General features: G+C 32.6%; 7 protein-coding genes across 10 annotated transcripts; 4 read left to right on the forward strand and 3 right to left on the reverse strand.

Annotated features, from left to right (window-relative positions):
- Window positions 1-2: 2 nt before the first annotated feature.
- On the reverse strand, window positions 3-2155 carry Echs1 (Enoyl-CoA hydratase, short chain 1). The gene is made up of 7 exons (XM_076784019.1): window positions 1863-2155; window positions 1144-1350; window positions 948-1072; window positions 617-821; window positions 415-534; window positions 271-338; window positions 3-203 (listed from the first exon to the last, which is right to left on the reverse strand). Exons 1-7 carry the CDS (start codon window positions 1957-1959, stop codon window positions 138-140), a joined length of 888 nt encoding a protein of 295 aa, XP_076640134.1. The 5' UTR covers window positions 1960-2155; the 3' UTR covers window positions 3-137.
- Window positions 2156-4757: 2602 nt separating this feature from the next.
- Window positions 4758-7070, forward strand: LOC143351925 (inositol 2-dehydrogenase). Its single transcript, XM_076784018.1, has 4 exons — window positions 4758-4933; window positions 5336-5578; window positions 5831-6212; window positions 6599-7070. Exons 1-4 carry the CDS (start codon window positions 4848-4850, stop codon window positions 7046-7048), a joined length of 1161 nt encoding a protein of 386 aa, XP_076640133.1. The 5' UTR covers window positions 4758-4847; the 3' UTR covers window positions 7049-7070.
- Rngo (DNA damage inducible 1 homolog rngo) lies at window positions 4772-12484 on the reverse strand. Of its 3 annotated transcripts, none has more exons than XM_076784014.1 (6): window positions 12134-12481; window positions 11216-11431; window positions 10877-11131; window positions 10166-10471; window positions 9979-10098; window positions 4772-9025 (listed from the first exon to the last, which is right to left on the reverse strand). In XM_076784014.1, exons 1-6 carry the CDS (start codon window positions 12393-12395, stop codon window positions 8781-8783), a joined length of 1404 nt encoding a protein of 467 aa, XP_076640129.1. In that variant the 5' UTR covers window positions 12396-12481; the 3' UTR covers window positions 4772-8780. The 3 variants fall into 3 exon arrangements, with proteins under 3 accessions (XP_076640129.1, XP_076640131.1, XP_076640130.1); XM_076784016.1 differs by having other exon boundaries at window positions 12080-12222; XM_076784015.1 differs by lacking the exon at window positions 4772-9025 and adding an exon at window positions 9032-9176 and having other exon boundaries at window positions 12134-12484.
- A 728-nt stretch (window positions 12485-13212) lies between these two features.
- Window positions 13213-16330, forward strand: Ccz1 (vacuolar fusion protein CCZ1). Its single transcript, XM_076782894.1, has 10 exons — window positions 13213-14183; window positions 14283-14373; window positions 14460-14553; window positions 14646-14861; window positions 14935-15113; window positions 15187-15330; window positions 15403-15548; window positions 15631-15895; window positions 15975-16102; window positions 16194-16330. The coding sequence occupies exons 1-10, from the start codon at window positions 14105-14107 to the stop codon at window positions 16244-16246; spliced, it is 1395 nt and encodes a 464-aa protein (XP_076639009.1). The 5' UTR covers window positions 13213-14104; the 3' UTR covers window positions 16247-16330.
- Window positions 16331-16465: 135 nt separating this feature from the next.
- Window positions 16466-19138, reverse strand: LOC143351416 (28S rRNA (cytosine(4447)-C(5))-methyltransferase). 2 transcript variants are annotated; one of them, XM_076782884.1, is made up of 7 exons: window positions 18814-19138; window positions 18514-18653; window positions 18046-18437; window positions 17810-17977; window positions 17533-17728; window positions 17080-17448; window positions 16466-16998 (listed from the first exon to the last, which is right to left on the reverse strand). In XM_076782884.1, the coding sequence occupies exons 1-7, from the start codon at window positions 18911-18913 to the stop codon at window positions 16534-16536; spliced, it is 1830 nt and encodes a 609-aa protein (XP_076638999.1). In that variant the 5' UTR covers window positions 18914-19138; the 3' UTR covers window positions 16466-16533. The 2 variants fall into 2 exon arrangements, with proteins under 2 accessions (XP_076638999.1, XP_076639000.1); XM_076782885.1 differs by lacking the exon at window positions 18814-19138 and having other exon boundaries at window positions 18046-18429; window positions 18514-18530.
- A 293-nt stretch (window positions 19139-19431) lies between these two features.
- Tsr1 (Tsr1 ribosome assembly factor) lies at window positions 19432-22936 on the forward strand. The gene is made up of 12 exons (XM_076782871.1): window positions 19432-19643; window positions 19847-20117; window positions 20193-20439; window positions 20510-20707; window positions 20778-21002; window positions 21064-21232; window positions 21303-21509; window positions 21593-21816; window positions 21894-22157; window positions 22238-22348; window positions 22430-22637; window positions 22705-22936. The coding sequence occupies exons 1-12, from the start codon at window positions 19532-19534 to the stop codon at window positions 22860-22862; spliced, it is 2394 nt and encodes a 797-aa protein (XP_076638986.1). The 5' UTR covers window positions 19432-19531; the 3' UTR covers window positions 22863-22936.
- Window positions 22937-23153: 217 nt separating this feature from the next.
- On the forward strand, window positions 23154-24365 carry LOC143351423 (cyclin N-terminal domain-containing protein 1). The gene is made up of 5 exons (XM_076782898.1): window positions 23154-23178; window positions 23296-23394; window positions 23473-23744; window positions 23814-24029; window positions 24102-24365. Exons 1-5 carry the CDS (start codon window positions 23154-23156, stop codon window positions 24363-24365), a joined length of 876 nt encoding a protein of 291 aa, XP_076639013.1.
- The last annotated feature ends 327 nt before the right edge of the window (window positions 24366-24692 follow it).

Consider the following 24692-nt stretch of genomic DNA (forward strand, 5'->3'; position numbering starts at 1 on the left):
AAAAAAAATGTTTATTAAAACATTTCCTCGTGATAACAAATTTAAAGAGTATCTCTTTCGATATGTATATAAAATTCAGTAAAAAAAATAAGTTCACTATTTTGTTATACATCTAATAGTAAACAATGTGGCGTCTTTCATTGATTTGTGAATTTGGGTGGTCGCTTCTCAATAAAAGCAGTCATTCCCTCCTTCCTGTCACTCTGAAGATTTAATTTCACATTATATATTTTTAATAACTACTGTTTTTTTTCTATGTTATATTCTTACCGTCGCGAATGTACCATGGAACATTCTCTTCTCAAAGTGAATCCCTTCCTTCAAAGTGGTTTCATAAGCTACGAGAAAAGCATGTTAAAAAGTTTCAAAAAATAGAATAAATAAAAAAATCAGCGAAAGATTGAACACGATTACCCGTATTAATGGATTCCTTCGCCATAGCAACGATAATTTGTGAATGAGATGCAATCTTTTCAGCCATTTTAATCGTCTCCGCAACGAGCTTGTCTGCTGGGACGACTCTGCTAACCAGTCCTATAATTATAAACATTTACATAAATGTAAAACATTTCGCACATCAAACATAATGATATTTTCTACTTTTACATTAACGAACCACTTTTCTCTGCCTCTTCAGCGGTGATTTGGTTTCCTGTAAGTACCATTTCCATTGCTTTGCTCTTACCGACGACGCGAGTCAATCTTTGGGTGCCACCTGCACCGGGTATCGTTCCGATGGCGACTTCCGGTTGCCCAAACTTTGCTTTGTCTCCAGCATAGATGATGTCGCACATCATCGCCAATTCGCAACCTCCACCTAGCTAAATGTACAACAAATTCATTATACAATTTTACTGTAAACAATTTTATGTGAAGAAAATATTTGAATTATTTACTATTTTTGGATTATTAAAACAAGATTTAAATTTTTGTATGTTGCAACTTACGGCATAACCATTGACAGCAGCAATCACAGGTTTTGTTATTCTGGTAACTTCATCCCAAGAGCTCAAGAAATTACTTCTTATGGTATTTGAGTAGATATTATTTTGCATCTCCTTAATGTCAGCACCTAAAAGGACAAATTTGTTTAGATTCGAGACTGATTTAAGAAAAGGACATAAGTTATTTGCAAACACTTACCAGCTGCAAATGCTTTTTCACTACCAGTAAGTACAATGGCACCAATGCTATTGTTCCTGTCTAGTTTGGTTACTGCATCATTTATTTCAGAGATTAATTTATCACAAAGAGCATTTAGTGCTTTTGGTCTATTCAAAGTAACCAAAGCTACATTTTTCTTCTCGCCCATGGTTTCAACCTTGATAAACTCATAGTTTGATGCATGGCCTACAAAAGTTAATTTTTATGATCAACAACTGTTTAAAATCCTCTTTACTGTACCATGAATTTAAAAAAATTAAATAAAAAAGTCATTCTTTAACATTTTTCAAAAAGAAGTGTCTACAATTCTTATATACTATTTTTGATAAATATAATTATGCATTAAGTAACTTAGTAACTAGAAAAAGGAGCCATTTCAATGTATGTTAAACAAATCGCAGCTGTTATAGTTGTTAAAGGCTAATGGACAAAATACTAAATTTATTTTAAACTATTAATTACGATATGTGCAATGATGCAAAATTGAGTCACAAATAAGATCATATAACCTGTTAATTAATTAGCATAAAATAAAATTGTTATATAATTTTTAAAGCTGGATAGAAGTAAAATCGTATATGTAATACGTTTTTATCAAATCTAGAGTAACTATGCAAATAAATTATCATTTTCTAGAAAAGCATTATTATCGATTCAGTTTTGTTTTGGACTGTACATTTTCGATCAACGGTACTCACAGCAATAGTATTTAACATTGGACCTAATCTGTTGTGGTTTTCGGCTTATCTGTAGGGTCCTGGCGAAGAAAATTTGACCGATACGCGTGCTTGCCATGTTGCTTAACTTGACCTAAGACCCGTAGAACTGGATAAAACTGGTCTTCCAAAAGATTTAGTACACAAAATATTTGGAAAGTTCAAAGGCTAATAAGATTAGTATATTCTGAATTCTTATATGTTCACTGTTCGAATAATAGCTTTGTAACTCTTCTACAGTGATAATTCCAATTAAGAGTGGGAGTGGGGGAATAAACTAGTACTATCCAGTATCCAGTGATACGATGCTACGTAGCACACGATAGAGGACTTAGGCTCTATGCAAATTAACAATTTTTTAATACGCAACTTTATGTCTTTCCTTGCCTTTCCAACCCAACTCCATTGGGTTTTAGATATAATGTTGCCAGGCGAGAAAAACTTTTAGAAATTTCTCCTCCGATTGAGAGTGAAAAAAGAATAGAAAAAAGTATGGTCCGATAACGCAATGCAGCGTAGCATAGCGACTTGATCGAAACTCTAATCATTAATGCTTCTGTTTTATTCGAATTATTTAGATAAGATAAGAATATCTTTTCATCTTAATAAGAATGTTTGTAAATATCATTTCATTAATATCTAACTCTACAATTTTTTCTATTTTTTTCCAACCATTGAAATTTACTTAGTAAGAACCTTTTCTTAATTTAGATCGTTCCGTTTGATTATAAAATTGTGCTATTATTAAATAGTTTCATAATTATACTTTGTCTGCCTCGAGCTTAATTGTACAACTCTGATTACGTTATTACGGCAGACACGGCTTATCAGACTTTCGTTTCCAAAAAAGTAAGATCAAGCATACCTTTGATTCTTGCAAAGACAAGACAAAGAAGCCTCCATATTTGAAAACCTATTCAGATTGCCGATCAAGTGACCTTTAATGTAAAAGTTAACGACGAATTGTAAATTGTCATTAACGATCAATATAAAAACATTTATATTTATATTTTTATTTATTGATTACTTGGTATATCATTCGAATAAACGTTCACAGAATTTTGTTCAAAATAGTGCATAGTCTACTTTTATAATCAGAATTTTACTATATTTTCGTTATTTTTCATTGTTTTTTTTTTGTATTGTTTCAGTTTTTCTGGTACTTGCATTAATTACTGAAACTTTCCAAATATATTTAGCAAACAAATTCCATGATAACAGAACTCAGATAATAAAAGATTCTGTAAAATCTAATGGAAGTGGTAGAATTCCATTCTCTATGCAACAAATATTTTCGACGCTACCAGTATCCATCAATGATGCTAACTCACTACTTTCACAATTGTATTTCATTCTTTTAACGATACGCAAAACGATACGCCGATAACCTTCGACTATACAAATACATTGCAAACCGTGTACCACACTCTGACTGCAAACAACAATATCAAAGTATACATGAGTTTTAAACACGTTTTATTTACTTTAACCCTCTGCGGACGATGGTCTGCACATACTAAACAACACGTTTTTATTATTTTGAACAAATATCAGGAAATTTTTGAGAAACTCGTCACCCATAAATGAACAAAACTTAATTTCTTTAATACATATGTAACAATTCATTAAATTAAAATAAAATTGATGCATTGAATAAAGTAATTTTTAAATACACGTTAGTTTTCTATGTTTCTTTAACGTCCGTACTATAAAATGTAAACAGGTCAGCTTTAGGTCAAATAGAGCCTGGCTCAGCGCTAGGATAATCTAAGTATCCTAGTAAAACTCAAGTAAAATTGCCTTCATATAAAAATATGTTTTTAATAATAGAACTTTTTAAAAGAAAAATAGGAAAAGTGCTCATTTTTTATACTTCTAGTAACTTTTTAAATTGATTTAGCCCTCAACCTTACAATGCCATGTGTTAAATTTATGTTAATAAGATTGTATAAAACTTAGAGCTATATTTTATTCATTCTCCAAACCCATCTAAAATGAACAAAAGTGTGATGTTGATAAAAGCTCAGATGATTATCTCTACTCATCTCTCAACGTCCCCTAATTAAGAATAATGTATTATCAATATAAGATACCTTTTTATATCATTTTTTGTCTAAATTTAGAATATACAAAATTTAATCTTCTATCGGCTATTATTTTTTTGCTATACACGATTAAGGTACTGACAGAACTTATGACTAGAATGGGTATATAAAAAATAAAATTAAAGACTTTAATCAATCATTTTATTAAAATGAAGTTTGACTGTAAACATGGTGGCACCACTAAAAATATTTTCAATTAGACCTCGCATCTAACGGCTCAAGAGTATCTTGTATGAATATATGACATCCATCTTTTCTCCAATATACTGTACAGTGTAGCTGTGTTTAATTTTTAATGCTTTTTTCTAACGATTTATAGCCAGTTTTATGTTTTTAAATATTTTTGGCAATGCTATGCAATAAAATTCAAGTTCGGAATTTTTTCCAGTAAAAAATCCAACTCGACTGGAATATACTAACTGTTACTTACTCGACAAAGATTTATGAGACCGACCCTTTACGCTTGTACAAAAAAGCTTTGGCTCAACCTTTCAAGAAAGAAACATCCAACTTCTATTAACGAAGATGATTCTTTCACGCGTATATCTGCAGTTTGTTTCCATATGGAACTTTTCCGAGCCTTTCTGTAATAATTGATAAATCATCACAAACAAGTTAAGCAATCTTTGTAAAAAGACGTGGCCTTTGAACGACAATCTTTTGAGATATAAAAATATGGTGCTGCTGAACCTCATATGTAATTTACGTCATAGATTCGTGAGTTCTCTCCCCACCTTGTCAACTGATTTGATTATATACAAGAGCTTATTAGTCACCCATCATTCATTTTCGGTAAGTATTGTGAATTTCGTATTAACTGGTACTTATAGTTTGCAAATAACCTGCTCGTCAACTTAAAATCATGGCAACGCTAAAATTCAAAGATGTCATATCACCGTTTACGAAGCCGCAATCCTCGCCGCCCGAGCAGGACTATCTTTATCAGAAGTGAGTAATTTAACAGTTTTTATTCTTCGCCAATGATGAACGTTTAAACAAATTTTTTACTTTTTCGGCAGTTATAGAATATAACAGATAAAAAGTATTACCATTGGTAGAGTTGTACAATTTTATATATGAGTCATTAATATCATTATATTTTTGAAAAAAGAAAATATGTTTTTTCTGATTTTAATATTTTCTGTTGAATATTTTATCTATTAAAAGCGAGAAAATGTGAAACGTTCAAGTACAATACCAAGAAAATTCTGCAATAACTAGCTTTTTCTTCAATTCCTATGCTAAGAAAAGGAATACCAGATTTTTCGATCCGATCCTTAAATGGTGCTCCACTTCTTTGAGACTTTCATTTTCTTCAGTTACTGGAAAGTGATATTGATGTCATTACAGATACTTGGAAGATATCGCGTTGAAGAAAGACTTACATCAACCAATATTGAAGCTTGCCCTGTTCGGTATCGGTCGCGCTGGAACCATTCATTTATCTAACATTGTTACTAATCCTCGCGTGAAGTTGTTGTATATCGTCGACGATGTTGAATCTAACTGGAAGAACTTGAGGGACTACTGGCACCTGGATAACGTTACCTTCTTAAACAGTAAACAATCGGATAGAGTACATAATGATCCAAAGTAAGTATCACCTTTTTTATCAAGATTGTCAGAAAGTTTGAAAGTACAGTTCATTTTCGTTGTATATTTCTATTTATAAATTATTATTATTATAGTATTATTCAGAACTCTTTAAAAGCTTTCTACACCTTTCAAACTTTTCAAGGATATACTAGAGTAATTCTATTACTGAATTTTTGCTCGACTAGATATGAAATGTATTAGAGGATCCAAATATTTGATTAAGAATTGAAATCATTCTTTATCATTTAGCGTGGACGCGGTTGTGGTCGCGTCACCTACATACACTCACGAAGCGATCGTGAAGAGTGCACTAGAAGCGAAAAAGGCGGTCTTTTGCGAGAAACCGGTGGCTGAAGATCCCGTGAGCAGTCTAAAATGTTACGAGACTGCAAAGAAGGTCGGCAAACCGTTGTTCTGTGCCTTCAACAGGCGTTTCGATCCTAGCTATTCAGCAGTCAAGCACAGAGTCAGAAACGGCGAAGTTGGACACGTTCAGGTCATTAAAACTGTAGCTAGGGATTCTCCTCTCCCAACCTTGGAATATTTGAAAATGTCTGGAGGTATATTCCATGACTGCATAGTCCATGACCTTGACATAATAACTTGGATTCTTGGGGAATACCCAATTAAGGTAATAATCTTTTGTAACATCAACAAAATTTGGCAGGCTTCTAGCTAAACAAAAAAAATAATGCTGATATCTTTGAAAACTTCCAAATGCTGGCAGAAGTACTTTACTAAGACGAAACTAAAATCCAAAATTCTCTGACAATATTTTCAAACAGTTAATTTTACAAACAAGAAAGAGTCCATGAGCACTGTAAGCAATTAAGAATCATTACTATAAACCATTTAATCAAACCTATTATATCAGTAGTGAATACTTCACTCTACCATTTGGTAATTAAGCAAACCCTAAAATATTGGACTTTTATTAGCTTTCTCTGTTTAAAATAATAAGCACACCTTATAGTTATAAACACCTAACTATTCTTCTATGCAAATGTTTAATTGCAGGTTGCTGTTCAAGCTCATGCACACATTCCGGAAATTAAAGCCATAGGTGACTATGACACAGTAGTAGTAACCCTTTATTTTCCATCCGGTACCTTGGGGGTGATCGACGTGTCACGAAACAGTTGTTATGGATACGATCAGCGTCTTGAAGTGTTCGGTCAGAAAGGTGTACTAACTGCAGACAACGAACGTCCCCTTTCTGGTGTTACCCTGCAGAGTGGTCTTCAGGGGCCCAGCCAAGCCCCCATTTGGTATTCATTTGCTAGTAGATTCATGCACGGATATCGCAGGGAACTAGAACATTTTATCAACATTGTCCATGGCAAGGATGAAATGGCTGTGCTGCCCAAAGAAACTCTGGCAGTCAGCAAGATTGCTTCTGCATGCGTGGAATCTGTTCGTACCGGGAAAATGATAGAGATTAAGTGGGCAAACAACGAGCTCCCATAAATAATGATTGGACTATGTAAAACCTGTTTCATTGTCACCTTATTTATCCTATGATCCATTTTAACGAATCCGATCCATCCAATTTTTTTTGTCAAAATATCTCACATATTTATCAATACATATGTAATATGTGCAAATTTTTTCGAAGTAAAATATTAATAATTAAACATTATACATATTCTAAAACATAGTAAAAAAAACGGCGTCTTGTGATTTGCATGATTTCAGCCATTCTGCACTTTTAAAATAGAAAATGAAAATAGATTCTTAATTAGAATGAGTTTGACTATAGCAGATACTAAAATGAAAGAAAAAAAATCAATAATTTAAAAAATACATCACTTTGAAGTTCAATTTTCAATTTTTATCACTTTCGTGGACTAAAAAAATATAAAATAAAAAAGAGTTTGAACATCGGGTTCTGTACACACATTTTCTAAACTTCATTTTTTAAAAAAATGTAAAAAGAAATCGATTTTTTCAAAGATTTACAATAGAATACCTCCTTAATCCCGTTTGAACCTGACACTCTTCATATGAAGATCTGCAATTTACAAATCCTAGTCGGCCTAGCTCTATTATCAGCATCGAGTTAAGACTGTTATCAGATGGATCAGACATTCAGACCTCTGAAGTCCACGCACAGGAGATAGAAATCATATCAGTGTGACCAGATTTGCCATAATTGAGCAGAGATCCAGACGGAGCCTTCGGTGTACCGGGGATCAACCGTATAACGAATCATCTCTCGCAACAATCACTCGAATTTTGTTTCATATGTAAAACTGTTTATGCATATGTATTTTTGCATTTGACATTGTTGTATAATTGTAAAGCAAAGAATATAAATACTATTTTTAAAAATGAGTTTATGGATGTTATTAATATAGTAAAAATTAATCTTCAACCAAGGAACTACGATTATCAAATATTAAATTTACTTGTACATTAAACAATTATTTATTCCAAAATTAGTGTAAATTATTGACACGTGACACGTTTGTAGAATGACTATTAAAAGGAATACGCACCAGAATAGAAACACGGGTGAATTACGTTGTTATATTTTCTTCCTTTTTTTTTTAATCGATATAATAAAGAAAATACAGAAAAATACCATATACCCTAAACAGGTAGTAACAGTACAAAATTCATGTTGTCCGTTGTGCAAACTCAATGAACGGTCACCTAAAAGTATAATAAAAGGTTCCCACTCGTGAGTTTTGCTTGTGTTTTCTTTCCTGCCTCGTAAAATAGAAAAAAATAAATGGAAAACCCTTGGACTGTTTGATCTTTAACGATCATTTAGCATTACAAGGTTTATTTACTCAATAAATTACGGAGGAACTAACTTCCAGAGACAAGCTGATTTGGTCGCGAAGCCTGGGACGTTCGTAAACAAAAACTATGCTTTCGCGTCTCCATTTCCTAAATGGATTTGAACTAGTTGAAAGTATTAAGAGCGCCGACGAACGTGACACAACTTCTGATTTACCTCCACAAATAAAAGAACTAGTCGACTAACTTAGAACCTTATAATTCTTTCTATGTTGTTCCTAAACTTATGCGTATTGCGGTAATTATAGTTAGATACCAGAGCACAGATGTGATATCATCTCTGTCTGAGCGTTATTGGTCATTTGGTGCATCAAATGTATAATCATTGTTATTGAAAATCGCTACCAAAAAAAATTACAAATTCTCTTATCTCTTCGATTTGCTATTCGAAGATTTAAAAGTTCAGTTCTCCTTCTTCGTTGCCTTCAAATTTTAACGATTTCAGGAATAACACAGCAGTGGCTTGTGTTTTATCTCCATGAAATCTGCGCAATTCCGCGATAACTTGCGCCCTGGTAAAACCCAAGGCCACGATTTCCTCGACTGTTTCCTCCGTAAAAGGATCTTGAGACTGGAGTGTTGTTTCTAGTGCAGTTGGTCTGCTCGACATCCCGGTTGGATTATTGCTTCCTTGACCGTCTACAAAGCACACAGAAAAGGCACTCTTTCTGCTTTTGAACACACGATAAATAAATTCACGAATACGTAAGGGGAAGTGATCGACTCTCAGTTTATTAGAAACATCAGTCCAGGCAAATTGAAGGACCTGGTTCTTGTTATTTGGATTTTCCTGGATAGGAGAAAAATGTATTAGTAATAGGGGTGGTGTGCGAGAACCCGATGGTCGAGACGAATCGGGTCGGGACGAGCTCCCGAATATTTCGAGATTCCCGAAAATTGTTGAGACTCTTGAAACGAATTCGTGATGGACAACATTCTTTCAATTTCTTCTACCAATTTTCGTGAAGTTATTGGAAACACGGATTCTAAGAATCATGTGACCTGATGTGAACAAACGTATGACTACGTGCCTAGTGAACGACTATTTTTTACAGTTGGAAATATTATAACGAGTCAAACAAGATTGCTGACAGAAAATGTCGAAATAGTGGCTTTTTTACATGAAAATTTACAATAAATAATTATACTTATTACTTATTTGTGGACTATTTCTAAATTTCTTAAAAATATAAGTAAAAAGTAAAATAACATAATTTGTTGCAAACACCTAGAATAAATAACTCAAACCCATGAATATATTATTATTATTATTCATTAACATACAGGCAAGAAGCTCTTATATACATTAAAACAAATATAAATGATTAGTGGGTTCTCGATTATTTCGAGAATTTCGACTCTTTCGAGAATCCCGAAAATTCGAGAATCTCGAAACTTTCGGGTACTCGTCCCGATCCCGAAAAAATTTTGTGTTCCCGACCCGACCCGATATTTCGGGTTCTCGCGCACCCCTAATTAGTAGCTATAGGAATTTACTTATCCCTATTTCATTGGCGATAAATACTTGGAAAGAATTATTATGGAGAAAAAAAGAGAGTGAGAGAGGATAACCTGTACAGATACATACGTACCATTTTGCTGACGTTGCTTCTTTGCTTCTCTAGAACTGTCCTCAAAAGCTCTTTGAAGTTCTCTATCATCAAAGATCCCTTCATTGTTGCCGCTCAACCTTGAACACTCGGGCAACTCACCTGAGGAAAAACATCTATATAGTACAACAATAAATAAAAGAATGACTGATATTCTTAACAAATTCACCTTCTGCTAAAAATGATGTTTCAGTGCCAGTGGTGCCTATCTTCAGAACATTTTTCTTCAAGTCTATGCAACACTGATGCCTCTTCAGCATATCCAAACCCAGTAACATGTCCATAGATTGTTCTTCAAGAACACTGAATGATGTTGTCAAGTGATCATTACCAATCTGGATTTGTACCATATGTATACGTCCTATAATGCGTTGAGTTCCAACACCCTTGGCCACTCCATCCCACCTTGTATCAACTAGTCGCATTATATGGCACCTTTCAGCACAGGCAGCAGACATTATAGTTGTTTGTGCACCTAATTTATTATATTATCGTTTTAACGAATATTATAGATAAACATAATTATTTTTATTACTGTTTTACCGAATGTCATAGAAAAGTCTTTTTGATGGGAGTCTTTTAGATTAAAGAATCAAGACTATTTAAAAGTACAAAAATATGACTCGTATGAGAGTGCAGATTCCAATGTCTAAAATTAAACTGCTCCCTCTATGAAGAACCACACTATAAAGAATGACTTTCAAAATGCAAGAAATTTAAAAATAGACACCCACTAACTGAATGCAGTCAAACAAAGATATTTAAAAATAATCTTGTCTCCAATCCAATGGTAATATCAAATATTTGTCATATGAATTTAAAAGTTTCATTACTTTCTGTTGGTTAATTTCAAATATAAATAAGAAAAATGGATACATACCTGAATCAATAAATGCTGTAACAGGAAATCCATTGACTTTACAATTAATATATAACATAACAACTGTTCCAAACGTTTCTGGATTGTATTCCATTGCAGCTGCCATGTTGGCTTCAATATTTTTGTGCCTAATTTCATCTGCAATTAGCCTCTGTGCTTCTGTATCAAATGGATCTGCATTCATCATCCTCAATTTTTGAGCCTGACGCTCTTCTCGAGCTTTTATTTGCTCTCTGAGTACAGTGGAAAATATGTCTATAAACCATAAAATTTTTAAATTAAAACACGGTCTCAGAATTGTAAAATGCAGATTTAAAAATATATTTAGTCAAAACTCACCAAGATTTCCAGTTAGCAAGGCATCAGCTAGTCTAGGATTATTCTGTTCGAGCAATGCTAGCTGATCCGGATTAGCTAAGAACATATCTCTTATCATTGCTGGATCATCCTCACTTCTAGGATTTTGTATTCTTACAGCATTATTTGAGGTGGTAGGTTGTCTATTATTTGATGCTCCTGGCACTCTGATGGAACTGAAGTCCAACATGGGAACAGCTAGAGTGACGTATCTTGGAATTTAATACATTCTCTTCTTTAATATGCAGAAGGCGCTCTTAAATAACTCATGAGACAAACGCATTGCAATAAACTATCATTAAATCAACTGCTGTGCAAAGCTTTTTCAATCATTCTGTCTGCATTAACAAAACCATGCAGAATAACTGAAAGGTTTTATAAAGATTCAGAAGATAATCTAAAAAATAATGTAACTATAGCAAAATATTTTGGCTCTTCAAGAGACCTGTGCAATTATTACTTCCATAGCATTTGACTACTCTGCTGTTTTCTTCGATAAAAGAGATGAAAATCACTTTATAATATACAAGAGCCAATGCACAAAACAAGACTGTAAAAGCAACATTCATGCTCTGCACAGTTCTTGGTCGAGGAAACGGTTTTTGGCAGCCAAAATCTTTCGTTTCGTGTACAACTGAAGCAAACTGTTTTGATAACAGAACGAAAAACAAACATAACTAAACGTAGGGTTGCATGCTCAGTCGAGTGAGTCGATCCGAGTTTGGAATGCACTGGGATCGTGCAGTGTGTGTGGATGACGGAGTCTTAGCTCTCAAGTGAGATCTGCTCGAGCGATGTGAACAATACAGAGTGATTGAAAACGTAAATCGAAGCCGAAAAGCTAACCTCACGACCCGCCTCGATCGCCGCGTTAAATAATGGTGCGGTATTGAAGCTGACCTCCGTTAAAGGGGTGAAGGTTCAAGTTGGTGCCGCTCTGGTGCATGTGCTGCAAAATCACCGCGTCACCGTCCCTGATCCCATGATCCCTCAGCGATTTTTTATCGTCCATCAGGGGGAGACCGTTGAATGCGATCACGATCTCGTGTGCTGGGACGCCGCTCTCGATCTCACAGAATGCCTTGAAATTCTCCAATTCCAGTTCCTCGCTAACATCTAGGACGAAGATGTCGTCACTGAGCGTGGTCACAGTCACCTTCATCGTTATCAACCGTCCTGGTCAGTCCGCGCGATTCAGGCGATCGGAAAACACTAGAAGGGAGATTGGACTTTGGTAGTGTAGGGCAGAGGTGGACTTTCGTGGGATTTTCCTGATCATGCGCACTGGAGCGAGCGCTACAGTCCTCACTGCCGTATATACTTAACTAGAATTTAGGATACCGTTGGATCCCAGTAAGGAAGTTACAAGAAAAGAGAAAAGTTTTTATGAAGGAAAACAGCATAAATGTACAATAAAAAGTGGAAAACAATTCATTATTTATTTAGTTTTTACGTGTGCAGCTGATTTATTACATCAATACCAACATTTGTTGCTAGGATAAGGAAAACTGCAGAAATCACCGTAGTCCGATCACAGAAATAAATTCCAGAAAGTTGCTGAAACAAAAGAAAATTACTGATTTATAACATATACATATACACACGCTCATATATGCATATATATATTTCACTAAAGCACAAAGCAGCTTATCATTAGTGATAGTTGTGCTTTCATTTATAAGAATGGAAGAACTTATACAAGAACTTTATTACACGCCGTGTAGAGAGCTTTTCAAGAACCAACTTTTAAAAATATTAATATTTAACCATGAATGTTGGAATACTTTCCTTTTTGACGTCTTCTTTTTTCCCTCAATGATACCTGATGTGGATGGTGTGATTGATCATCCATCTTTCCTTATTCTCACTCGCGGGCACTAAAACTTTTTCCAATTTTGTTCCGTTAAAAAACGCGGGAAAGCTGTAATGGCCCCTTACACATGCACCTCCTCTTGCGTTTAAGATACGTGTATGGTAGCAGACGACATGTAGCCATGACGTCACTTACGTATGCGCAGAAAGGAATCCTACGGGGGAAAAATCCCATGAAAGTTCATCACTGGTGTAGGGATGCCAGCGTGACGAATTTCACACGAGAATTTTTCGCTACTCCTCTCCTCTCGCGGATGAATTTACTGGACAAAGAGCAGCTCCAGGATGTAAACAACAATCCAACTCAGCAAAAATATTGGCTAACCGGCCGGCTTCGAGAAGCGAAAGCCACCTAACAAATACGAACGATTCGAGACTCGAGACATCAAAACGGATGACATTACTTTAGCGTATTTTCTTTTCAATTTCCTTTTACGCGCTAAATTTGAACTTGTATTCTATTACGATCATCCACCTTTGTTCCCATTTCGTTCACCGAGTTGAGTCATCACATGTGAACAAAATATGCACATGTGTGGTGCATAAGAGAGGCAATTGCCACGGCTAAGATTGAAAGAAAGAAATCAGAGACTGAAAATTCATATTCAAGTCCAAAGATTTTGGGTTTTAATACAAATGTCTGGATTTTATAAAATTATTTTTTAGATAGGAATAAAAGAAATGGATTCTTGCAAATAATAACAAATAGAAATGCTAAGTTGCATAAACAGCAGCGTATTAATGCTTCCTATAAACATGTATCAAAACGGAATAGTAAACTGTGCTGCCATCTCAGTATCTGTCAAGTTTTCAAAACAATTTATCAAAGTACTCAAGGGTTCGAGGGATGAGGCTATTTTTCATTCGGTACTTGAGATGTTTATGCAAGAATAAATGTAAATAAATTACTTTCAAATTAATTCATCACTGTGTTTGTTGATATTTTTATAACTTATACGAAAGAAGATAATAGATCGTTCTTTTACGTTGCTTGTCAAAATGACATCAAAAACTGAGGTTACTCTGGAACATTTTTATATATTCAATGGAACGTATGCAAAGAAAGAAGGGGAGGCAAGTACAACAAATTTGACAGTAAACTATTTAGGAAATTACAAAATTTTACTCGATATGCGTATACCATAAACAAGTCACTGTGTACCCTCTGTACAGGAAGAGAAAAAAATACTTTATTATTATCCAGAAAGAGATTTAGACGTTCAAATAAAAAATATAGGGCTCAGTGAAGCAATTATTAAATTTGCAGAGTACGTATAATCACAATTATATTTCTATGTTAAAGTCTGTATTATTTTAATGCATTAGGTTCAAGTTATTATATTGATGTTTTTAGATCGTTTAATCCTGGACAACCTTGTGACTATTGTCACACGCATAAAACTCGTCAAATATATTATCAACCAGAACCAAATTTTTGGATGGTTATGGTATGTCTTCTATAATATATAAAAAATAAATTATGTCAAATAAATTTTCTACCACATGGAAAGATTAAATATTTAATAGGATTATTTTATAGATTGTTGGAGTACCTTATATGTGTAAAGAAAAAGATGGTAATAAATATATAGAATATCAAAATGATGAAGTTTCTAGCAGTGTTTGTCAAGCTATATTAAAACAGGCATACGTTATGTTCAGACTGTTCATGGGCTCATTCGATACAATCATTAATGAACCTGAATGTGGCTCTATAACATTACTGAAACATAAACTTGAACATTTTTATTCAAGAGTAAATATATATTCAGTAACACATATGTATACTTTTTAGCATATTTGTTTTAAAACCATTGTATTTTCCACAGTATATACTGTCCTTGTTATTTAAGAATAACAGTGATATTTTGGATGTTTTTCAAGGCTTGCAATTTTTACCCCTTGACAAAATAACATTTTTACAAGTACAGTGTTTTATGAATCTCATAGAAGCTATGTTTTCCCAAGTGAAGTATACAGCATTCCTTTACAATGATCAAGTTGTATGGTTAGTAATATTAAAATTAATATATTAATATTATGTATTGAAGTAGGAGAAATAATGTTGTATTGTTATTCAGGAGCGGGTTAGAACCTGAAGACATGCAAGTAGTTTATCATTATTTAGTAGGTACACTTTTACCAGCTCATCTTGACAAAGAACTGCATGGAGGTTCAATGCCCAGAAATTCCCCTTCACCATTTACGACTTCGCATTATGGAAAGTTAGTGCATTCATATTCGTTTATTCTTCCACGTATAATAGTATAATAAATCTAAATAATATAAATTTGCAGATTTGTTACTGGACCATCTAGTATTAATGATCCAAGTTTAATTGGAAAATCTCCTACAGTGTTTATAAATTATTCCACAAAACCAATCTCTCTGTATTTAGTAGTTTATCGAGCATTAAGTGCCACTATTTGCCTTTTTGTTGACAGTAAGTGTATTTTCTGCAAAATAATATTGTTATTGGTATTAAGGCCTTAAAAGTCTACAAAATTGAAATGCTTACTTTGCAGGTAAAACAAACTTATTAATAGATTTCTTTAAAAGTCTTGATAGTTTTCTTGGGCCACAATTGACTACTCTTGTTAGTTCAGTTGCAGAACAGTGTGCTAAACATGTAATAGTTACACCTGAATCTTGCACAAAATATTTGTATTTTAATAAACTCAATTTAGCATATAAAAGTACAATACATCTTGATAATAGACGATGCTCTAATGTCCTCACAACACCTGAAGTATTAAGAGTTATCACGGACATATATAATGATACAAACAAGTTAGTATATTGTATAGTAGGATTTTATTATAGATGTAAACTATTATTTTTTATTGGAATATATTTTGCTGTGTTTCAGATTAAAAGAAGCCGGTGAAATTATTATAAAAACTATGAGTGATTATTGGGTTATTGGAAAATTATCAAATTTAAGGGAATTTTTCGTAGTTATTCAACAAAAGAGTGCAAGTATAATTGAAATAGAAGGTACATATATAATTATGTCAAATAATTTACATTATTACTTATTGATTTACTATTTAAAAATACATGTACTAATGAGAATGTTTTCTTTCAGATGAGGTAAAAAGACTTTGTGAGAAACAACTAAAAAGTATATTTTTCCATTAACGAACGAAGTATCATGTATTTTATAGATTTATCTATTAATGTTCCATACTATTTTGAATGAAAGTTTAATTGTTTTTTACTCTTTCAATCATATGCAAGCAATATGTAATTCAGCATGTAGCAATGTAATTATAAAAAACTATATAATTTATACATAAAATTTAATGTAAAATATAAATTCTGTACATACATATATTTTTAATATATTCAGATTACTTAAACAGCACGTTTTCCGAATATTACGGTAATCGTCGTAAAGACATTAGTTTAAACCTATTTCGTTAACATTAATCAAATGATTCTTCCTCAGTATCCTTCTTTTTCTGAACAATGTTAGAAAATTTCTTTAATTTTGCTACAAAAAATCCATCCATATTATGTACATGCGGATAAAATCGTTTTGTTAACTTTAATGAAGGATGAAATCTATGATGTCTATAATTAATAAAACCTTCAGCTCCAAATTCTAAACCAGTAGGTACTAATTTAACGTCACGTTTCTTAAGAGCATAGTCAACAACCCATTCGTTCTCTTCCGGAAGAATCGAACACGTGGAATAAACAATGAATCCACCTGATTCTGAACGAGCATTAGCACAGTCTATAGCTGCTAAAAGTAATTCCCTTTGTAACGTACAACAACGTTGTATATCTACTTCATCTTTATTCGTTTTAACACTCGGGTCTTTCGAGACAACGCCAGTACCAGTGCACGGCGCATCCAATAAAACTCTATCAAAACCTTTAATAACCTGAAAATTATACGATTTATTCAACGTACTCCTCGTATTAAAACAAACGGTATTTATGTAAAAAAAAAAAAAAATATTTACCGATGGTAATTTTCGTCCATCATAAGTGCAAATTACAGAATTCACAATGCCAAGCCTATGGAAATTACCAATAACGGCCTTTATTCTTTCCTCGTTCACATCATTCGCGAATAGTACACCTGTGTTTTTCATAAGTGCCGCAATATGGGATGACTTTCCCCCTGGTGCAGCACACATATCCAAAATCCTTTCGTTCTCCTTAGGATCTAAAGCCATAACAGGTAGAAAACTAGATGCACCCTGAAGAATATAATGTCCTGCTAGGTATTCTGGTGTTGCACCCATTGGAACTTGTGAAGAATACACTACTAATCCAATTTTGGTCCATTTGCCTATGGGATCTAAATTAACTCCTCTGTTAATCAAAGCCTAAAATATAATTATTAGTAGTGTACTGGAAAATACAATAAAAAATATATGAAATATTTCTTTTGTATTAAATTTAATAAATACCTCTGCCAAATCGCGGCGACGCGTCTTCAACGTGTTTGTTCGTATCGTCATAGGTCTTTGAACTTCGCTTGCTTCTAAAAATTCTAACAAATCGTCTAGTGAAAATATTTGCATCAATCTTTCCATTAAAAAATTATTGTAACTATAATATGTACATAAGTCCTGCCTAAGAATGTCCACATATTCCGAACGCGATCTATAAAATAAAAGATGATGCTAACTTCTACAAAACTTCTTCATAAAATAGGCTGTTGAATGCTTGTGTCGAGTAACATACCTATTCACTTCGCGTAATCTTTTAAAGTCAGACAACACCATAATAATATCTTTTATTCGTTGTTGCACGTCTTTAAGATCAGTAATGTCAGCAAGTTCGTCTTCGGTAGGGAAAGTGAAAACACATTGTTGCGAAGTCATATCATTCATCTCTTCTTCTGCCAGCTGCCTAAAAAATTGTTAAAAATAAATGAGAAATATGACGTACAGTTTTGTTCAATTAAAAACAATAGTTACTGTTCTTTTTCCTGCTTCTTCTTCAATCTCTTATTTGCTTTTTCTATAGGAAGTAAATCATCATTGTCATCATCCTTAACTGCTTCTTCATCTTCATTCATATCATCATCCCCTTCTGTTTCCTCATCTTCATCAAACTCATTAGTATCATTGTATTCTTTATCACTTCCTGAAAGATCACTTTCATTCTCCATATCACTATCCATTAACTTGATTTTTGTATTTTTCTGCTCATGACTTTCCATTACATATTCATCATTAGATATATTGCTATCTTCATCAAACTGCATTTTGTCATTTTCATTGCTTAAATTACCATTTTTAACAAGTTTAGGTTCAGAAGATTTCTTCTTCCTCTTTTTTGTCAATTCTTTTGATGTATTCCTAATGTTCTAACATTATAAAAGTATATATTATCAAAGAGTATCATTAACGCATAAAGCTTAAGTATTAAGTAAAAGAATTTACATTTTTATTTATTATACATTTCGTTTCTTCATGTTTCTCCACCTGTGATTTTTTTATTTTTCCTTTCAGACTTTGTTGTTTTAACAACCGTTTCCTTGCACGTTGTTTTTGCCGATGACTTAATACTTTTTCTTCTTTCACTACAAAATAAAATAATACATTATAAATTTTACTATACTTTTAAATTACTTTTGAATGTAGAATCATTATCTTTTATGTTATTGTACATGTTAATTGTTAAAAACTTGTAAATGTTAAAGTAATGTCAGTTACCAAATGCTAGTCTACAATATTCCATACCTAGAACTCCTTTTGGAAATGTTGGATCTCCTTGCTTCTTGGCTTTTTTCCCACGACCACTTGGCACAGCTGTTCCATCAAACTTAGCTTTTCGCCCCATTTCGTTTTGTGCTTTATTTTTTGTTTTACTCAAAGATTGTTGTAAAAATACCAAATTGTAGAAAAAATATAGTAAAATACTATAACGAAACCTTATAACTGTTTAGACGTTTCGAAACGTTTTTAAACTTCGTTATAGAATAATATTATAATAAATAATTTGAAATAGCATAGAAAGAAATTTAAACTTTTAAAAGTGAACACGTGAGTCATAACCTCTCTTTTCACTCTTCTGTATTTACATACTAGTAAATTACTACGCACTCAACTAATGCGCCAACCTCATTGATGACTGATCTCTATATACTGGATTACTGGATTCAATCTTCCAATCCATATAGAGAGACCAGTGGAAATGAAATTATATCAAACGCTTAATCATATTTTATATTTTTTTAAATAAAATTTCTATATAATCAATTGTATAAAATCAAGAATTTTGAAAGAAATGTAACATTATTAAATACATAAAATACATATAGGAAAATTTCACAATGGTCCAAATGTCCCTATAACGTCTCAAAGAAATGTCTCCCTTCAATAATACACGTGTTTTATAGATAATACAAAATAATGTTTACGTAGTTTGTTATGGTATTATCATAACATTTCAAATAAAATGGGTTTAATTAAACAAGAAGTACACCGAGCCGGTGGATTTAAGCAAACAAATAAGCCTCACAAAACTGGCAGACATCGTAGTAAAGGTTCAATAAGTAGCGATGCTAAAGGTATTTATAACTTAATCTGCATTTCAACGTTCATTTTCTTGTAATAAATGTTGGAAATTAAATATATCTGTTTATAACTTTTTATTAATAATACATTAGATTCTTAACTTTACATTCTTTCTCAAAATGTACCTCTTTTCACCATGAACTAAAATATGCTATTTTTCTCAACTTTTTAAATGCTTAATTCTCTTAATAATTAGGAAAAGTTGGGATAAAAATTCTGTCAAAACGCATACACAAAAATCTTGGGAAGGAAGCACGAAGACATCAGTCTTCTCAAATTAGAAAAAGGAAGAGGGAAGATGTATTGCAAAAGAAAAGAAATCTTGGCGGATCTCAATCTGCACCTATTCTTGTATGCATTATTCCATTACAGGAAGATATAGATGTTCAAAATGTATTATCAAGAATAATAAAAGCAGATGAGACTGCAAATGTAATTAATAGTCAATGCGGTACAACTCATATAAGGTATATTATTTCGATTATAAATTACATTAGTTGAGGTATAATTAATTGCTATAACTATCAAATTTTTTACAACAGCATACCTAGATTCAAGCAACGTTTTTCCATTATTATTCCACCAGTTGGTAATTTGTTTGCTACATTGGATGCAGCAAAGGTAGCTACAACTATTCTTTTTGTCGTGTCTGCTATAAATCAGGATGATAATAACCCAAGAAATGAAGTTCTTGATCAGTGGGGCAAAGAAGTCATTATGCCTTGCGTCGCTCAAGGTTTAACTACTCCAGTAGTAGCTCTTATGAATGTTGAAAGTCTTCATATAAAGGTATTATTCTTGATTTTGATCCTTGCACACTTCTAATGATTTCCACTTCTTTATTTGAATGTCATTTCAGAAACGTCAAGAGTATAAAAACCATGTACAATCTACAATTTCCAAATGGCTTCCGGAAGAAAAAATTTCTCAGTTAGATACATCTACTGATGCTTTAAATGTTTTAAGACGAGTCGGATTTCAAAAACAAAGAACTGTCTCTTACAAAAATAAAAGAGCCCATCTATTAGCAGAGGAACTAAAATTTAAATGCAACGAGGTAAGCACTACAGAAGACACTATTTATGGTAATAAGACTGAAACCACCAAGGATTTTAATTTTTTTTTAGGACTCCACAAAGCTTGGGACTCTTATGATCTCAGGATATCTTAGAGATGTACCATTATCAGTCAATAGTTTAATACACATACCTGGATTTGGAGATTTTCAAATGTCTCAAATTGATGCTCCTGAAGATCCATATCCGATAGAAAAGAAACAAAGGAAACACTGCAATGCAATGGATGATGAACCAGCTACTAGGATTCTTGAACGTGCAAATCCAGAGAAACAAGTATAAATAAAAAACGATTTTGCAATTTCAGTAATTAAAAATGGATGATTTATTTCTGTAGGAATCCCTTGAAAGTGAAAATGTACCTGATCCTATGGACGTTGAACAAACTTGGCCTACAGAAGAAGAATTGGCCCAGGCTGCAATTGCTCGAAAGCAGAAAATTTTAAAGAAAGTTCCGAAAGGAACTTCTGAATACCAAGCAGCTTGGATCCCTGATGAAGATGGAGGTATTCCTTGTTCAATTTGACGGTTAAGTTTATAGATTCAGTTGCATAACGTATTTATATTATTTTTTAGTGGAATTAAGCGATGAATACTCGGACGATGAATCAGAAGATAAGATGTCTGTAGATGAAGCCAAATCTCAAGTAGACAGTGAAGTAGAAGCAGAAGAAGATGAGGAATATGAAACAATTACTGTCTCAGAAGCAGCTCCTGATGAGCATCGATATGATCAGGATATTGATACAATAGAAGAAAAGGCAGCTATGGAGAAAGTAAAACGTACGTTTGTTGAATTAACAAAAATTTTTTGTTTTGTTACAATCTTAATTTGTCGTATAATTTTATTTATGTTCCAAATGTAGTAGCAAAATTGGATGCACAATTTCCTGATGAAGTGGATACGCCTCAAGACATGTTGGCTAAACAGAGATTCCAAAAATATCGAGGATTGGAATCATTTAGAACAAGTTCGTGGGATCCAAAAGAAAATCTTCCCATCGACTATGCTCGTATATTTCAGTTTCAAAATTTTGATCGAACGCGTAAACGTATATTTAAAGAATCCCGGGACATAGAAGGAGCTATGGTATATTTGTTGACTATTGATCTCGTTAAACATTCATTTACTTAAGATGCATGAAATGAACGTATTTTTGGTTACAGCCTGGTTGGTACATCACAATCCATGTTGCGAATGTTAGGCATGATCTTTTCACTGCATTTTCAGCATTGGAAAATCGTCCATTAATTGTGTTTGCCTTACTTCCGAATGAACATAAGATGTCTCTTTTAAATTTAGTACTAAAACATACCAATATTAATTCGGAACCAATCAAATCTAAAGAACGATTGATATTTCAATGTGGGTTCAGAAGATTTACAGCATGTCCAGTATTTAGTCAGCATACAAATGGGAATAAACACAAGGTGCGCGTTATGCATGTACAAATCTTACTCAACAATTTTTCACATTACTTTTGTCACTGAAAGTAGAATTTATCTTCTAGTATGAGCGGTACTTTCGACCCGAGAGTACAATTGTTGCAAGTATGTACGCGCCAATTATTTTTCCACCTTGTCCAGTTTTATGTTATCATGAAAAATTGAACGGATCATTGGTAAAAAAAAAATATAATTCGATAATTATTGTAAATTGCTTCTGATATTAAACTGTATTACAATGTGTAATATTTGAATAGGAATTAATTGCAACTGGTAGTGTATTGTCTGCAAATCCAGATAGAATCGTTGTGAAAAGGGTAGTTCTTAGCGGTCATCCGTATAAAGTTCATAAACGATCAGCAGTTGTAAGATTTATGTTCTTCCACCGAGAGGACATAAATTGGTTCAAGCCGGTTCAATTGCGAACGAAATATGGTCGTAGGGGTCATATAAAAGAACCATTAGGTAAATTATAGTTCCAAATTTTTCACAGTTTAATTAGGTGAAATAGATTTACTACTTTTATTTGTAGGTACTCACGGTCATATGAAATGTGTATTTAATGGTCAACTAAAGTCGCAAGACACAATACTAATGAATTTGTATAAACGAGTATTTCCAAAGTGGACGTACGAACCTCTACTGTTGACACAGTGGTTGCATCAAGACAAGGATATGAACGTGGAATAACATCTATCGATCGACAATATTTGAATGTATATACAAACGTAAATAAAAAATTTTTGTGAAATAAATTTATAAAATATATTTAATTACCTGTCCTTATTTATATTTTTATAATAACAATGAAATAAAATGTACATTTTGATAGATCATAAAGTGCGTCACGTGACTCAGATTTTATCCAATCAGCTTTGTTCAAAAGTATTTTGTATACTGTTCAAAAGGTAAATAATATTCAATAACAATTTCGTTACGAAAAATTTTATTAATAACTCAGAAGATTTAATTTAAGAAAAAATGGATTTGGATACTGCTTATATTGGTAATTACCATAATTTTACCATAGCAATACTGATAGAAAACCATAAATATACAATAGACAAAGTATGAAAAGGTGAAACAAAACTTTTATTTTGAAACAAATCTTTGCCCTGTATAGAACCTCTACTTGAAGACTGGTTGGAAGGTCTTCAAACAACTATTAAAGAACAAGAAAATCTTGTTGAAACTAATGATGAATTTTACATGCCATTTTTAGGTAACTGTTAATATATGCACCATAAATACTGATAGTTTTATTTTAAAAATTCTTATACATATTGTATTACAATTATAGCTATACCAATTCCAGTTGTTAATGCAATTTTTAAAATAACAAAACACCTAGATTTAGGACCAGAGACTAGATACATTGCCATTCATTTGTATGATAAATTTATGTGCAATTATTTTTGGAAAGTGTACAAAGCCGAAGCTGGTGAACAGACAGAAAAATCTTGGTCTAAAATTTGTAAGAAGTTATCCAGTCGATCAAAATTGTATCTCATGTCATGTTTACAATTAGCTAGTAAAATGGACTCGCATTCCAAAAGCTTAGGAATATCACAAGTACATATACATATAATTTTTTTCTAAATATGCAAATAACAGTACCTCAATATTTTAATTCTACCATAGGTACTTAACATTTTACAGTGGATTGACAAAAACTCTGAGTATACAAAAAATATAATTCTTGCATCAGAGTTTAAAGTATTTAAAATGGTAGGATTTAGAATGCCATTTTATACTCCATTAAATTGTGTAGAGGTGCTTTTAGCTGTAACGGGTCTTATAAACACACCAAACATGAAAGGTCTAACTATAACTTTGTTGGATTTAGTTTATTTGCAGGTATGAATTCTTTATTGTATACATTGAATATAATGTTATTACATAGTTAATAAAGTGAAAACATATTTGTAGTGGGAGAAACTGTACTCTCATTTACAATGCTTAATACAAGGACATATTGCAAAGACTGATGAAGAAAAGAGAAACCTTATGACTTTGGAAACGAATGTATTATTTCTAGGAGCTTCTGTAGTTCTTTGTGGAACATTTTTCTTATGCATAGATGGTGAAACGGCAAAAATTATTGCTTTAAAATTATCTGAATTAATAGATATAAAAAAAGATGATATCTGGAATATGGCCAATATACTTCTTGTAATAGCCCTTCAAGAATAAATATAATTCATAGAAATATGTAAAATATTTTCATATTTATTTATTGTTGTTTTTAATACAAATAAATAATTATCTATTTCAGCAAACCATGTTGTAATAGCACTTCCATTGACTTGTGCATAACTAGACACTACACTTTACTGTTTAAGCTGTTAACTGTTTTTGCCATTAGTATTTTTGTCTGTAATATTCCATTGAATCAGTTAAATTAAAACTGTATTAATTATATGCAAAATATCTTCATCCCATTTCAAAGTGAATGATTGCAGAAATTATATTGTCCAATTTAACAAACCTAAACTTTTCATCATTAGACATGTTAATAAA

The sequence above is a fragment of the Colletes latitarsis genome, chromosome 2 (genome assembly GCF_051014445.1).
Source record: "Colletes latitarsis isolate SP2378_abdomen chromosome 2, iyColLati1, whole genome shotgun sequence".
Classification (NCBI taxonomy): domain Eukaryota; kingdom Metazoa; phylum Arthropoda; class Insecta; order Hymenoptera; family Colletidae; genus Colletes; species Colletes latitarsis.

Coding starts and splice junctions, on each gene's coding strand:
- Echs1 (XM_076784019.1), bottom strand. CDS start 1,959: ATGGCAAGCACGCGTATCGGTCAAATTTTCTTCGCCAGGACCCTACAG. Junction 1,351..1,862: donor CAATGTTAAATACTATTGCT/GTGAGTACCGTT, acceptor TAACTTTTGTAG/GCCATGCATCAAACTATGAG. Junction 535..616: donor TGAAGAGGCAGAGAAAAGTG/GTTCGTTAATGT, acceptor TTATAATTATAG/GACTGGTTAGCAGAGTCGTC.
- LOC143351925 (XM_076784018.1), top strand. CDS start 4,848: ATGGCAACGCTAAAATTCAAAGATGTCATATCACCGTTTACGAAGCCG. Junction 4,934..5,335: donor CAGGACTATCTTTATCAGAA/GTGAGTAATTTA, acceptor ATGTCATTACAG/ATACTTGGAAGATATCGCGT. Junction 5,579..5,830: donor AGAGTACATAATGATCCAAA/GTAAGTATCACC, acceptor TTTATCATTTAG/CGTGGACGCGGTTGTGGTCG.
- Rngo (XM_076784014.1), bottom strand. CDS start 12,395: ATGAAGGTGACTGTGACCACGCTCAGTGACGACATCTTCGTCCTAGAT. Junction 10,099..10,165: donor AACATCATTTTTAGCAGAAG/GTGAATTTGTTA, acceptor GTTTTTCCTCAG/GTGAGTTGCCCGAGTGTTCA. Junction 9,026..9,978: donor GAAGCAACGTCAGCAAAATG/GTACGTATGTAT, acceptor TGTGCTTTGTAG/ACGGTCAAGGAAGCAATAAT.
- Ccz1 (XM_076782894.1), top strand. CDS start 14,105: ATGACATCAAAAACTGAGGTTACTCTGGAACATTTTTATATATTCAAT. Junction 14,184..14,282: donor AAAGAAAGAAGGGGAGGCAA/GTACAACAAATT, acceptor CTGTACAGGAAG/AGAAAAAAATACTTTATTAT. Junction 14,554..14,645: donor CAAATTTTTGGATGGTTATG/GTATGTCTTCTA, acceptor ATTATTTTATAG/ATTGTTGGAGTACCTTATAT.
- LOC143351416 (XM_076782884.1), bottom strand. CDS start 18,913: ATGGGGCGAAAAGCTAAGTTTGATGGAACAGCTGTGCCAAGTGGTCGT. Junction 18,438..18,513: donor AATGTATAATAAATAAAAAT/GTAAATTCTTTT, acceptor TTATAATGTTAG/AACATTAGGAATACATCAAA. Junction 17,729..17,809: donor AGATTACGCGAAGTGAATAG/GTATGTTACTCG, acceptor TTTATTTTATAG/ATCGCGTTCGGAATATGTGG.
- Tsr1 (XM_076782871.1), top strand. CDS start 19,532: ATGGGTTTAATTAAACAAGAAGTACACCGAGCCGGTGGATTTAAGCAA. Junction 20,118..20,192: donor TGCGGTACAACTCATATAAG/GTATATTATTTC, acceptor TTTTTACAACAG/CATACCTAGATTCAAGCAAC. Junction 20,708..20,777: donor TAAAATTTAAATGCAACGAG/GTAAGCACTACA, acceptor ATTTTTTTTTAG/GACTCCACAAAGCTTGGGAC.
- LOC143351423 (XM_076782898.1), top strand. CDS start 23,154: ATGGATTTGGATACTGCTTATATTG. Junction 23,179..23,295: donor TTTGGATACTGCTTATATTG/GTAATTACCATA, acceptor TGCCCTGTATAG/AACCTCTACTTGAAGACTGG. Junction 24,030..24,101: donor TGGATTTAGTTTATTTGCAG/GTATGAATTCTT, acceptor ACATATTTGTAG/TGGGAGAAACTGTACTCTCA.